The sequence below is a fragment of the Myotis yumanensis genome, unplaced genomic scaffold (genome assembly GCF_028538775.1).
Source record: "Myotis yumanensis isolate MYYU_CA2020_CCGP unplaced genomic scaffold, mMyoYum1.0.hap1 SCAF_2, whole genome shotgun sequence".
Classification (NCBI taxonomy): domain Eukaryota; kingdom Metazoa; phylum Chordata; class Mammalia; order Chiroptera; family Vespertilionidae; genus Myotis; species Myotis yumanensis.
In genome coordinates this window covers 82,779,489-82,794,626 of record NW_027223753.1, presented here as the reverse complement: position 1 = coordinate 82,794,626, position 15,138 = coordinate 82,779,489, and the positions used below count along the sequence as shown (strand labels likewise).

General features: G+C 38.2%; 1 protein-coding gene across 1 annotated transcript in view; it reads right to left on the bottom strand.

The window, feature by feature from the left end:
* Positions 1 to 15,138, bottom strand: part of RANBP9 (RAN binding protein 9) — a 109,041-nt gene that overhangs the window by 70,142 nt on the left and 23,761 nt on the right. The window contains exon 2 of the mRNA XM_070405702.1: positions 14,350 to 14,461. Coding sequence (XP_070261803.1) covers positions 14,350 to 14,461 — 112 coding nt within the window. The remainder of the gene's footprint in view (positions 1 to 14,349; positions 14,462 to 15,138) is intronic.

Here is a 15,138-nt window from a genome sequence, read left to right as displayed (position 1 = left end):
GATTGAGATTGCCAGGAGCAGGAGCCTCCGAAGACGGTAACCGGTAAGAATATTTTAAAGGTATTTGTGTAAGTAAGCTAGCTTGGGCTTTAAAATCCTTTCCATCTTTTTTTTTTTTTTTTTTTTTTTTTAATATATTTCTATTGACTTCACAGAGGGAAAGGGAGAGGTAGAAACATCAATGATGAGAGAGAATCACTTATCAGCTGCCTCCGGCATACCCCACATTGGGGATCAAACCTACAACTTGGGCATGTGCCTTGATCGGGAATCGAACCATGACCTCCTAGTTCATAGGTTGATGCTCAACCACTGAGCCACGCCGGCTGGGCAAAATCCTTCCCATCTTAAAGAAGTCTCCACATATTCATGAGTTTTACCTTGGGAACTCCACCAGATTATTTTCAGAAAAAAAAATTCCTTCCAGTTTTGGGATGGGGGAGAGGAAGAGTGGATATGCCCAGGGCAGTCAGTTCTCCTTAACAAAGACTTGCTTCCAAGGGAAACTACTGTATTAGAGTCTTATCTGACCTAGAGTAAGGACAATTAGACAACTCCAGTCCCAGCTAGCCTTCCTGACTAAAAGGGGAAAAAATACTAAAACTCCTCTGAAGATCATAACCTGATCCACTACAACAACTAAGATTTAATCATAACATTATAGAACACATGTCCATTCCCCAGAACCTTATCACCACATCAACAAGGTTCCAGGATAAAAACAGATGACAAGTCAGAGAGCTGCAAGACACAGACTATAGGAGTTTCTAGGGAAAACCTAAAACTACCAGGAAAGATAAGGAAACAAGAGGAAAATAAAGCCTCTGGCACCTATAAACAATACAAACACACCTAGCAAACATTAAATATGGCATAAAAACAAGCCAGATAATTATGTACCTGAGTTCCTATCTATACTAATAAAAGGGTAATATGCTAATTAGACTGGGAGACTTTCCAGGAGACCTTCCAGACAAAGCCATAGTGCCGGGGCTGAGGCAGAGGCAGAGGCAGTTAGGGGCAAGCAGGCCTGCAAGGGGGGGGGGGGGGGCATTTGGGGGCAATCAGGCTGGCAGGGGGGCATTTGGGGGCGATTAGGCTGGCGGGGGTGGGAGGGTGGGAGCTGGGGGCAAGCAGGCCAGCAGGGGAGGGGGCAGTTGGAGGTGATCAGGCCAGAGGCGGGCAGGGGGGACAGTTGGGGGCAAGCAGGCTGGCAGGCAGAGTGGTTAGGAGTGGTTAGGAGCCAGTGGTCCCAGATTGTGAGAGGGATGTCCGACTGCCGGTTTAGGCCCGATCCCACAGATTGGCGAGGGTGCAGGCCGGGCTGAGGGATACCCTCCCCCCATGCATGAATTTCATGCACCGGGCCACTAGTTATACAATAAATCATATAATAGTCAACAAAAAATTACACTGCATGACAAAAAGCAATACAAATTATATTCTAAAGAGACAAAGCAAGCATCAAAACCAAAATCAGATACAGCGGAGATTTTGGAATTATAAAACTAAGAATTTAAGATAACTGCTACTTTATATGCTATTGGCTATAAGAATAAAAGCAAAATGCTAGAAATGAAAACCACTAACTCAAATCAAGCATGCTTTCGATGGGCTAAACACAATTGAGGAAACAATCAGTCAGCATGCAGCTATGTCAATGGAAATGTCCTAAACTGAAATGCCAAAAAGGGGGAAGAGAATATATAAAACCTGTGGAACAACTATAAGGGGTATAACATACATATAATGGGAATACTAGAAGGAGGAGAAAAATTGAAGTTAATTACAGACACCAAATCAAAATTCCAGAAAAATCAGAGAACACAAAAGAGGTTAATAGAAAAACATCAACACCTAGGCTTATAATATTCAAATTGCAAAAGTCAAACTATCAGGGATAAAAAAATTTACTTAATAATAAAAGGTCAATTCTGAAAGACAACATAACAATCCTTAATATTTATGTGCCTTATAACAAAGTGTCAAAAGATGTGAGGCAAAAACTGATAGAATTTTAAGGAAGAACAGTTACATCCACTATTATAACTGGAGACACCAAAAAACCTGCATCATTATCTTCCAGACAAAGCAGGCAGAAAACTAGCAAAGGTACAGTCAAACTCAATAGCATTATCAATTAACTGGATTTCATGACATTTATAGAATACTTCATCCAATAGCAGCAGAATACACATTATTCTCAAGCTCACAAAAATATTCACCAAGATGGACCACCGCATTCTGGGTCATAAGACAAATCTTAAGATATTTTTAAAATTGAAATAATACAAAATATGCTCAGACCACAATTGAATTAAACCAAAAATCAAAAAAAGATAGCTATAAAATCCCAAAGGAATATTACAAAATAAAACATAAACAACTATAGACCAGCATCTCTCTTGAACATAAATGTAAAAAATCCACAACAAAATATTAGCATATCAAATCCAACAAAGTACAAAAAAAATACACACTACAACCAAGTGGGATTTATCTCACACATGCAAAGCTGGCTCAAATTTAAAAATTAATTAATATAATTTATTTCATCAACAGGCTAAAGAAGAAAAATCCTGATTATAATAATAGATGCAGGAAAAGCACTTGACAAAATCTAACACGCTTATTCATGATTAAAACTCTGAGTAAAGTAGGAATAGAGGGAAACTTTCTCACCTTAAAAAAGAACATCTACATAATACCTAGTTAACATCATACTTAATGGTGAGAAACTAGATACTTTTCCACCAAGACTGGGAACAAGGAAAAGATGTCTCCTCTCACCCTTCCTATTCAACACCATAATGGAAGTTCTAGTAACTTAAGAGGAACAAGAAAAAGAAATAAAAGAATTACAGATTGCAAAGGAAGAAATAAAACTGTCTGATTTTTGCAGCTGATAAGAATGTCTATGTAGACAGGGGTCCTCAAACTACGGCCTGCAGGCCACATGCAAATACAAATATTGTATTTGTTCCCGTTTTGTTTTTTTACTTCAAAATAAGATATGTGCAGTGTGCATAGGAATTTGTTCATAGTTTTTTTTTAAACTATAGTTCGGCCCTCCAACGGTCTGAGGGACAGTGAACTGGCCCCCTGTTTAAAAAGTTTGAGGACCTGTGATAGAAAATCCCAAAGAACTGACAAAGCACTCTTAGAACTAATAAGGGATTATATAGCAAGGTTGTAGGATACAAGGTTAATCTGCAAAAGTCAATCCCTAGTGGAATTGTGCACCCTACACCTTAATAATTCTGTTAACCAGTGTCACCCCAATAAATTCAACAGAAAGGGGGGGAAGTCAATCCCTACATATTAGTAATGAGCAATCTGAATTTGAAATTGAAAAAATTGTGTCATTTAATTAGCACATGAAAAAGGAAACAGGTATATTGTTAACAAAATATGTACAAGATTTATATGATGAAACTATAAAACTGATTTAAAAATTGAAGAACTAAATAAATGGAGAGAGATTCTACATTTGTGAACAAGATAACTCAATGCTGTTAAGATGTTGGTTTGATCTGCTGATACAACATAATGCCAATCAAATCCCAAGCAAGCTATTTTATGGATATCAACAAGCTGATTCTAAAATTTATATGAAAAAATAAAAGATCCAAAATAGCAAACACAATGCTAAAGAAAAATGAAGCTGAAGAACTGACACTAACCAACTTTAAGCACACACACTATAAATCAACAGTATTTAAAGACCACATTTAGAAAAAAAAAAAAGACAAATAGATCAATGAAATAGAATAGAAAGCCCAGAAATAGACCCACAAAAATATAGTTAACTGACTTTTGACAAAGGAGCAAAGGCTATTTATTCAATGGAGAAAAGAGTTTTCAACAGATGGTACTGAACAAATAGATATCTACTTGAAAAAGTGAATACAGACAGAGACCTTATTACATCTCTCACAAAAATTACTCAAAGTGAACTAGAGACCAAAATATAAAACTCAAAATTATAAACTGTCTAAAAAAAAAATTTAGGTAACCTTAGATTCAGCTGTGACTTGTTAGATACAAAACGGAAAACAAGATCTGTGAAGAAAAAAAAAAGGAAAGTTGCACTTCATTAAAATTAAAAACTTCTGCTCTTCAAGACAGAGTTAAGAGAATGAAAGCTAGCCATATATTGGGAGAAAATATTTGTAAAAAATCTGAACAGATACTTCAGCAAAGAAGATCTACAAAATGGTAAACAAGCATATGAAAAGATGCTTAATATCATACGTCATTAGGGAATTGGCAAATTAAAACAAAGATAAAATATCACTACACACCTATTATAGTGGTTTTTCAGAAGAATAAAAAACCTGACATACCAATTGTTAGTGAGGAGCAACAGAAACTCTCATTAAATGCTGGTGAGAATGCAAAATGAAAATGGTAAAGCCAGTATGGAAGACATTTAGCAGTTTCTTATAAACTTAAACAGTCTTGCCATATGGCCCAGCAATCATGCTTCTAGTGAGCATATTTACTCAAGTGAGCTGAAGACCTGGTTCATACAAAAACCTGCGCATGAATGTTTATGGGAGTTTCACTCTTAACTGTTAAAAACTAGAAATAACCAAGATGTTCCTCAATAGGATAAAACAGTGGTACATCCATACAATGAAGTATTACTCAGTGATAAACAGGATCTATCAAGGCATGACGAGACACAGAAATCTTAAATGCATATTCCTAAGTGAAAGAAACCAGTCTAAAAAGGTTACATATTATATAATTCCAATTATCAAATTATGGAGGCAGTACAAAACATCAGTAGTTACTACTTTGAAGATGAAGCGTAGAAAGGAAATGGGGGGAGGGAGGAATAGGTGGACCTAGAGGATTTTTAGGGCAATGAAACCATTCTGTATGAAACTATAATAGCAGATACATGACATTTGGCATATGCCAAAACCCACAATACTACTCATCACACAGTGAACCATAATGTAACGTATGGACTTTTTAAATAAATTTAGTAAGTATCAATATTGGTTCAACAATTATAAAAATGTACCATACTAATGCTGGATACAAACAGGGGAAGCTGTGGGGGAAAAGGAGATAGGGGAACTCTATGTACTATTTAATTTTTCTATAAACCTAAACTCATAATCAACATAAACTGGAAATAACCTAGTCCTTCAACTGGTGAGAGGATAAAGAAATTGTGGTACATCCTTACAGTGGAATACTACTCAGTAATGAAAAGCAATAAACTACTGGTACAAGCATCAACATGTATTCATCTCAAATGTATTATGCTAAATTTAAAAAGTCAGTCTCAAAAGGTTACATGCTACCTAGATCCTTTTATATGTCAGTTTTGAAAAAGAAAACCTTTAGGGAAGAAGAATGTGGTTGTCAGAAGTTACAAGTGTAGGAAAAATTAATGAAGGGGCATTCCCTTTTAGGAAACTTTGGAGAGTGATGAAATTATTTTGCAACTTGATCGTGGTGTTGGTTGCAGGACTCTATGCATTAGTCAAAACTCACAGAATCAGACAAACAAAAAAGGTGAACTTTATGTTAATTACAAATGAATTTTAAAAAGAGGAATACTCCAATAAAAATGTCACACATCAAAGTAAACATGAAAAGTATGTGGCCTCACTAATATTCAAAGAAATTCTCCTCAAAATGGCAAACCAACCTGGCTGGTGTGGCTCACTGGTTGAGCATCAACCCATGCACCAAGAAGTCACCAGTTCAATTCCCTGTCAGGACACATGCCCGGTGGGCTTGATCCCCAGTAGGGGGGCATGCAAGAGGCAGTCAATCGATGATGTTTCTCTCATCAATATTTCTATCTCTCCCTCTAAATCAATAAAATCCATTTTTAAAAACTAGCAAACCATTTTTCACTTAATATATCCTAAAGAAAATAACCATGGATATATGCAAAACTTATCTACAAGAACATTTAATGCAGTGTTGCTTATGTTATATAAAAACCAGGGCTAACCTATATGTGGAACAGTAAATCACTGTACATGCATATATTTAAACGATGTGGCACTTCGGCCCCCCATCTCAAGAAGGCTCCACCCAAGCCCTGTCCACTATGCAAACTGGAGGGCTACAAGAAGAGAGAGCCCTGAAACAGGGAAGCCATCAAACTTTCGCCAGGCCCTGCTAGGACCCCCAAAGCTTTAAAAACAAAACAAACCTCCAAGGTAATTATAAATACTGCTATAAAAATAGTATTTAATGAATTGTAAAAATACAAGATTATAATGAGAGGGAAAGTATGTTGTAAAATATCTTGTGCATTTGTTAGAAATATAAACTGACAATGTTTTCCAAAAGGATAATATAGATGGCAGATATAAAATTCAATTTTCAGCAATTTCAAAAAGACTGGTAAGCTAGACATTTTTATCCTATAGGATTGGTTAGCTTTTAATTTACAAGAGAATTCATTTAACCAGTACCTTATTTGAAACTCAGTTTTATCACTATGATTTCTTAACACACGTTTATAAATTATAGAAATAAAGAAAATTTCAAATTATACTAAATGTTAGCTTCTCAGTAAGCATTCATCTAATGGGCATAATGGGCATCTATCTAACTCCTTGCTTGATGCTTTATTTTAAAAATTCAAATTCTGAATAACTTCTTCATGTAACTCAAGATACAAGAGGGATCTTTTTGTCTTACAGGACTTAAATTACTTAATATCTTTTGAAATAATCCGTTATTTCTGCAGAATGACATCATGAATACAATGACATGACACATAAATTAAGAGTACCAAATGAGCCCAGCTTGTGTAGGTCAGCGGTTGAGCATCTACCCAAAAACCAGGAGGTCACCTGCTCGATTCCCAGTCAGGGCACATGGTGGGGTTGCAGTGCTCATCATAGCAACTGGTCGAACAGTCAGACACTTTAGCCTATTAGGCTTTTATTATACAGGATGCCAACCCTAAACTGTTTACCCTGCCCTGCCCTGCTTTTCCCTTGGGAACCTCAAAAACACTCTGACCTAGGCCTTCCTCTCACTCCTGTCTTCTGCCACCTGTCCAAACCCTTATGCTTTCCCTCTGACACTGAGTGGCATTTGTGACCCCTCTCTGGGACCTGTGAGTATAATAAACTTCCTTCCTAGTCTCATTCTTATTTCCTCCTGGTCACAACAACTTTACCACATCACATCCAACAGGTGCATTCATAGAATAGCCACTGTTAGTATACAAAATTCAATATGCATATCCAAAATATTACAAAGTCCTAATTATCTGAGCCAACAGAATTGAGGTAAATAATTTACAATTGAAGTAACAGAAAATGAGAATTCTTTTTTTCAATACTACTATTCGAACCTAGAACATTTTGATTTCTTGTCTGTGACAAAATTTTGTTACAATTCTAATTCTATACTTACAGCAAAGCAGCTATTTCTCTCTATATATACAGCACCTGCCTGCATTCCTCCCAAAGCAGAAAGATCACAGAAAACAAAAATTGACAGGCTCTATTTCTTGCATCTAGAACAGGGGTGGGCAAACTTTTTGACTCGAGGGCCACAATGGGTTCTTCAACTGGACCAGAGGGCCGAAACAAAAGCATGGATGGAGTGTTTGAATATAAATTCAAAGTAAACATCATTACATAAAAGGGTACGGTCTTTTTTTTTTTTTTTTTTAGTTTTATTCATTTCAAACGGGCCGTATCCGGCCTGCGGGCCATAGTTTGCCCACGGCTGATCTAGAAAGTCCACAACAATAGGTATCAAACCATCAGTTCCATAATTCTCCCATTACCTCTCAAGGAATATATAAATACACAATACTAAAATGGACTTCAAGTACCTATTCATTTATCTTGCCTTTTAAGTAATAATCCTAGCTAATAAAAGAGAAACATGGTAATTAGCCGTACAGACGCTACCCTTCCCATTGGCTAATCAGGGAGATATGCAAATTAACTGCCAACCAAGATGGCGGCCGGCAGCCAGGCAGCTTGAAGCGAACAGCGAGGCTTGCTTGCTTCAGTGACGGAGGAAGCCAAGCTTTCCTGCCTGCCTTGCCGGCCTCTGAGCTTGCAGTTTGAAACATTGTAACAAATATAGAAGCTAAACAAAACCCCAGAAACCACTTTCAGTCAGCCAGGATTCAGCCAGCAGGATCGCAACATTGTTTCAAATACAGAAGGTAAAAAAAGGCCAGAAACCTGCTTTCAGCAGCCGAGCCTCAGAGAGAAAGCTGGCTCTCAGCTGCAGTGACAGGCATAGAAAGTAAATAAATGCCAGAATTTAAAAAAAAGGAAAAAAGGAGAGGTTTGGAGCTTCAGTTGCCCGCCAGCCTGAAAACAGCCCTCAGCCCCTCACCCAGACTGGCCAGGCACCCCAGTGGGGACCCCCACCCTGAAGCAACAAGATGGCGGATAATTTGCATACTGAAGGCAGGCGGCAGCAGGCAAGGCTGTCTGTGGTCTGGGACCTGGATCTGTGACCCTGCCGGGCAAGGGGCACCGGGGGAAGCTGTCTGCAGCCCAGGACCCGAATCTGTGACCCTGCTGGGTGGGGTCAGTGCGTGAGGCTATCCACGGGACCAAGATACGGATCTGTGAACCTGCCGGGCAGGGGGCAGCGCTTGAGGCTATGCACGGTCCCGGGACTCGGATCTGTGACCCTTCACGGCGGAGAGGCAGCCATCAGCGCCCAGGAGTGACTGCGCAAGATCCGCCTCCTGGCCCAGAAGGTGCAGGATCGCAGGGACAGCCACCGTGACGGGCCAGACTGACGTCCTCCTGGCCGCTCCATGGGGGTATGTGGATCTGCAAAGCCAGAGGCCTCCGGTGTGCACATATCCCCCTGGCGTGCGAACATCCCCTAGCACACTGTCACCCTCCCACGCCTGCAACAGTTGCAAACCAAGGCGTGCACAAGTTCCCCCCGCCTCTCCACCACACTCCATCAACCCGGCATACCTAACACCCCCCACAGGATGTGCACACATCCCCTCTGATGCGCTCACGTCCTTTGGAGAGTGTCTGGGTGTTCTGGGTGCTGAGAGTGGGCACCTGTGAGATGACAGTGAGAGGGGCCGAATGGTGATGCCCTGTTCCCACGGAGGCCAGTGCAGCTACGAGATCACCTCTGGGGAGTTAATGCAGGTGCTGAGGCAGGAGCAGGTGCAGACAGACACACCTGGTGGGCGCGGGCGGCCCTCTCTGAGGTGCCTTCGGTCAGCGTTCAAGATCAAGAACCCAGAGGCAGAGAGGAATTCGGTTCTCTCAGTGAAACAGTGGGATAGTCGGGGTGACTGTAGAGGAGGAATGTGCACTTTGGGTGCCAGCACCCCTGAGCGAAGGCTGCCCTGACTGAGCCTTGCTTGCTTGGGGCCTAGCGCACTCCTGCCGGGCAATGGGTGACAGGACGTGCTTTTCCGAATTAATGAGAGAAAACATTGATTCTCCTGCTGCCCACGAAGGTGGAAAGTGAAGTGGGGAGACATGTGGGGAATGAGCAAGGTTCCCTGTCTGGGGGTTCCAAATTTGCTGTTGGTTTCTTTCACCACTGACTAGAGATATACAGGGTGTCCCCCCAAAATGTATACACACTTTGAATACCTACTAATTCCAATGGTTTTAAGCGTAAGAAAGGAACAACAATGGAGCTGTTATTTGTTAAAAGTGTGGGCACAAACAGGTAGTTGGACATTCCCTGAGGGGTCTCAGATTGGAGAGGGTGAAGGCCAGACTGAGGGGCCCCTTCTCCCCCCTCCCCCACCCCAGTGCACGAATTTCGTGCACCGGGCTACTAGTTAAGATAATAAGACTCTAACATCAACAAAAGCATACTACTAGTTTGAGAGTTCCTCTAAAAACTCTTTGTCAAATAATGTCATCTGTAGTTAGTAAAAACAAATAAACATAACTTGGTTTCCTGACTTTTCAAAGTAGCTTGTTATAGTGTTAAATATAATGTAAGAAAAAGAACTTATCACATTACACATATAAAACAAATCCTACTTTTCACCTCATAGACACTAAATTATTTGACTCTAATAAAATAAAATTTTTATTTAATAAAATTCTATACATTGCAATAAATTCCATTTTAAAATCCTTTTATTTTTCATCATGTCCCTATAAAATTAATGAACAATGAAAAGCAGCAATTCCAAATCATACAAATAAGTCAGCAAGAAACTGCTGCAAATTTCAACTATAAATTTTACAGGCGCTTTCCATCATACTTAGTGACAAATAGCTATAAAACTATTAAGATTGATGCCAAAACCGGTTTGGCTCAGTGGATAGAGCGTTGGCCTGCGGACTGAAGGGTCCCAGGTTCGATTCCAGTCAAGGGCATGTGCCTGGGTTGCGGGCACATCCCCCGTGGGAGATGTGCAGGAGGCAGCTGATCGATGTTTCTCTCCCATCGATGTTTCGAACTCTCTATCCCTCTCCCTTCCTCTCTGTAAACAATCAATAAAATATATTTAAAAAAAAAAAAAAAAAAAAAAAGATTGAGATGTATTTCACTGTTTGGTTTTCGGCAATATTTTTCTTCACAAGTGTTATAACTTAAAATATACACTAGATATTTAAGTCTTTTTCATAGCAAGTCTCCAATTTTTAATTTAAATACGTGGGAAAATAGTGTTTTTATTTGCATCATGAAAGAATTAAAAGAAAAAAAAGAAGTGTTATATCAGAAATAAAGACAAACTAAATGCAACACAAGAGTGGAACAAACCCCACAAGAAAGAACAGAATGGAGAAAAATTTTAAAATAAACAAATAAAGAAGAAAAAGATTTTGTGAGCAAATGATATAGAAGTTAGGCAAAGAAGATCTAACACACTCATAATTGGAGTCCACCCTCCCACCCCTGTTCCTGCCCCAAAAGAAACCTATGTAATGAAACAGGACAAATACTGAAAACTCATAAAAGAAAAATTTTCTGAAATAAAAGACTTAGCCCTATTATTTAAGGCCATACATAAAGGTTAATGACAAGACATACTCAAGTATTGGTACTTTTTTAAATAGGAAAAATCTTTTCGGTATGTAAGGAAAATACCCAGTTTCATGTAAGGGGAAAAGCATGAGACTTTGACAATAATACTTCATATCCAAGTCCATGGAGCTCACAAGAAAATGTAAGGCATGGATTTTATACCCAATCAATCTTTCAAATATAATGGATGCAATGGTCACAAACAAGTTATGAACCAAAAAGGACTGAAATAATATTGTCTCCCATGAGCTCTTCCTGAGCTCTCTGGTAAAGAGTGAGCTTCAGACAACCAAAATACACAAGAGAAGTTTTGGGACAAGATCTGGTGGTGATGTTGAACATATTGAACTTAGAACTAACATTAAATGATGAGATTTCAGATGTTCTTTTACAACAGATAGATATACTAATACAATTAACAAAATGGAGATGGGGAGACTTTACCAAAAAAAGAACGAAATATTGATAGACTGGATTACCTAAAATGAATCTCAAATGCATCAAATTAAGTGAAAAAACATCATACTCAAAAGATTACATTTATGTGACATTTCCATTTATATGACATTCTGGTTTCAAAAGGAAAAACTATAGAAATAGAAAACAAATAAGTGGTTTCCAGGAGTTAGGGGTGGCTGGAGGATTTGATTATAAAAGGGCAACAGAAGGGGATTTTCGGAGGTGAGGGAACTGTTCCACATCTTGACTGCGGTAGTTATTACATAATTGTATTTTATTTGTCTAAACTCACAGAACTCTACCACGCCATCCCAAAAAAGTGAATTTTACTGCATGTAAATTGACAATAAATTTTTAAATGCCAAAAATATAGATACTAGGGAAGAGGGAAAGGAATGTGAAGAGGTTATTACTAATTCCATTACTGCTCACAAAAAGAGAGCATCTTGAAAGGAGAGGCCTGCAGGTATTAGTATAAAAGTAACTTTCTAAACGTAAAAATATACTAATCTCTAAAATAGCAAAGAAAATAAACTACATTATAAAAAAAACACACAAAATTCAAAACTGACAAAAATGTTTAAAGTTTCCTTTCACTATGTTCAGAAGCTAACCACTTCCCCTATCTAGAAAAGCAACTAGTGTCACCAGTTATCTGTGATACATGTTCAGAGTTTTCTGTGGCAATATTTACTTATATTTTCAAAAGGAAATGATAGAAAGATAAACCAAGAACCGTATGATGCCATTTTTAAACCATTCCAGAAACAACAAACTATAGAAACAGAAAACCAATCAGCAGTTGCCAGGGACTGGAGATAGGGCAGAACTGTATATAAAGGGGAATGAAGGAGCATTAGAGGGGTGGGCAGTAATAAAACTGTCCTATATATTGATTATAGTGGTAGTGAAATGACCATACACATCTGTCAAAACTCACAGAACTACACACTAAAAATGATAAATGATAAATTTTACTATATGTAAAATATAGCTAATTTTACAATTGGAAAAAAAAGAGAGAGAAAACCTGGCAATAAAGAGATAAGCCTGAAAAATTAGAAAGGAGTTCATCTTCATGAAGGACCCTAAGAAGTTGTAATGATAGAACTAGCTCAAACTGGCCCTATCCTGTTTCTAACAAGATACTGAGTTGTTTTTCAGAGACAACAAAACAAAACCACAAGTCATTCTTGAGAAGCACAAGTATAGAAATTTTGACCTCCAATCACACCCAGAGATATTCCACCCAACCTTCACCAAAAGCAAAGCCTGAAGGCTTTCAGAAGTAAAGTCTCCATTGTCCAGAAAATCCATTGCCTGAAGCCCCTACCATATCTTATCATGAATGACCCAAGTTCCAAAGCCCTTCTACAGAAACCTGCCTTCAGCACTTGTGCATACCAGCCAGTTCCCTTTAACCGCTTAAATCTCACCTAGAAGCCTGGATGAGGGAGACAGATTTGAGCTCTCCCTGTCTCCTTACCAATTCACCTCTCAATAAAGCTTTTTTCTGTTCTTAAAATCTGGTGCAATAGTATTGGCTTCTACCTGTGTCAGGGAGTGAGCCCTTGTTTGGTAACAAAGTTTTAGATTTTATCCTCAAAGCAACAGGTGTACTAAATGATCTCAAGAAGGGGAAGTCACAATTCAGTTCTGTATTAAGAAGAACACTAACAATTATAGAATGAAATAAGAAAACAGGGAGCCCTAGCCAGTTTGGTTCAGTGGACAGAGCATGAGCCTGCGGATCGAAAGGTCCCAGGTTCGATTACGGACAAAGGCATGTACCTCGATTGCAGGCTCCTCCTCAGCCCAGGCCCTGACTGGGGCACCTGCAGGAGGCAACGAATCGCTATGTTTCTCTCACACTGATATTTCTCTCAGTCTAAAAATGGATGGAGCCCTGACCGGTTTGGGTCAGCAGATAGAGCGACGGCCTGCGGACTCAAGGGTCCCAGGTTCGATTCCAGTCAAGGGCATACCTTGGTTTCGGGCACATCCCCAATAGGAGATGTGCAGGAGGCAGCTGATCGATGTTTCTCTCCCATCGATGTTTCTAGCTCTCTATCCCTCTCCCTTCCTCTCTGTAAAAAAATCAATAAAATATATTTTTTAAAAATAAATAAATAAATAAATAAATAAATAAAAATGGATGGAAAAATATCCTCAGGTGAGGATTTAAAAAAAAAGAAAAAGAAGAAAACGGGGAGCAACTAGGAAACCAATGAACCAACCACCTCAGGAATTTAAGGGATAAATTACCAAGACCTGACTAAAGTAGAGGCTTTAGAGATGGACAAAGAAAGTAAAACCAGGAAGTTCCTTGACTTTCTAGTAACTAACCAACTAACCAAGCAAGCTAGCATTGAGAAAAAGATTTCAGACAAGCTAAATTTAAGTGCCTTGTGGGGTATTCAAATGCTAACATCTGGTTAGATACTGGTCCAGAGCTCAGGGGAACAGCCTGAGATGTAGTTTAGATTTGAAATTCATGAAGGTATTTGCAGTCATGAAAATATAAAGTCGAGATCATGGCAAAGGTAGACTATGTAGTGTGAAAGGAAAAGAGAACCCTGGGAATCATCCTGCACAACACCAGCAGTATGGGGTTTAGGATATAATTTGAGTACAAAAGGAACTGGCTTACTAAATATGCAGCAGTAGAGTTAGAAATTATTACAATCATGCCTATTTCAACTTGGATCTCTCAACTCAGAAAGATAGTGTAAGAAAAGGCATGGGAAAATGACTCACTATCTCTATTATTTAATTCCAATTCTTCATTTTAAAGACAAACCTATCAGAGAAACTTGGTTAATAGAAACATTATGAATTGAAACAAAAATAATTACCCAAGAATAGCAAACCATTTTTCCCACCACAATTTACACTTACCCATCTCTTCCCTTACTGACAATTTTTACTTCAAAATAATAAATCCCACAGGCTGCTGGTATTGGATGTGTGGCACGAACTGATGCTGCATCTTTTGGGGTTTTGCCATGACCTGCATACAAAACAGAAAGGAAAAAAAATAAAATGAGATATCCAAATGAGAATCTTAACAAATAATTCAAGAACAAATATGGTTTATAGAATAATATATATATATTTCTGCATCCATGAGTACAAATAATTAAAGACTGAATGGTCATCACAATTAATCCAATATGCAAAATAGCCCAAGCTAGCCATGGAACTCTTCACACAGTAGTAGTTTTAATAAAATTTCAGAATCTAAACACACTGAACCTAGCAGTCCTTTAGGAAAATTAAAGTATTTTTAGAGTAGACTGTATTTTTAAGAGAAGAAAAAAAAGGTTGCATTTGAAGAACATGAGAATATGATCTTAATTTTATTCATCTAAATTTGCATATCATTTATAAAATTTCTAAACAATACTATTTTGCAAAATGGCCTGCTTTTTAAAAAAGAAGCATCTGTATCACAGAGTATATTTTTAAGTGAAATTTTATACAATTAGATTGAATTGGCAAAAGAACATTCTTAAAGAATTTATAATTTTGTTCTGTGACATATCATTTATTCTATATAAACGCTGACCTATAAATTTCTTCGGTCAACTACAGCATGAGAAATATCTAATCTCTAGTTGTATTTTCTTTCTTTTTTTAAAAAAAAAGAAAGAAATATAACCCCATACCATTGCTGACATTCTTAGA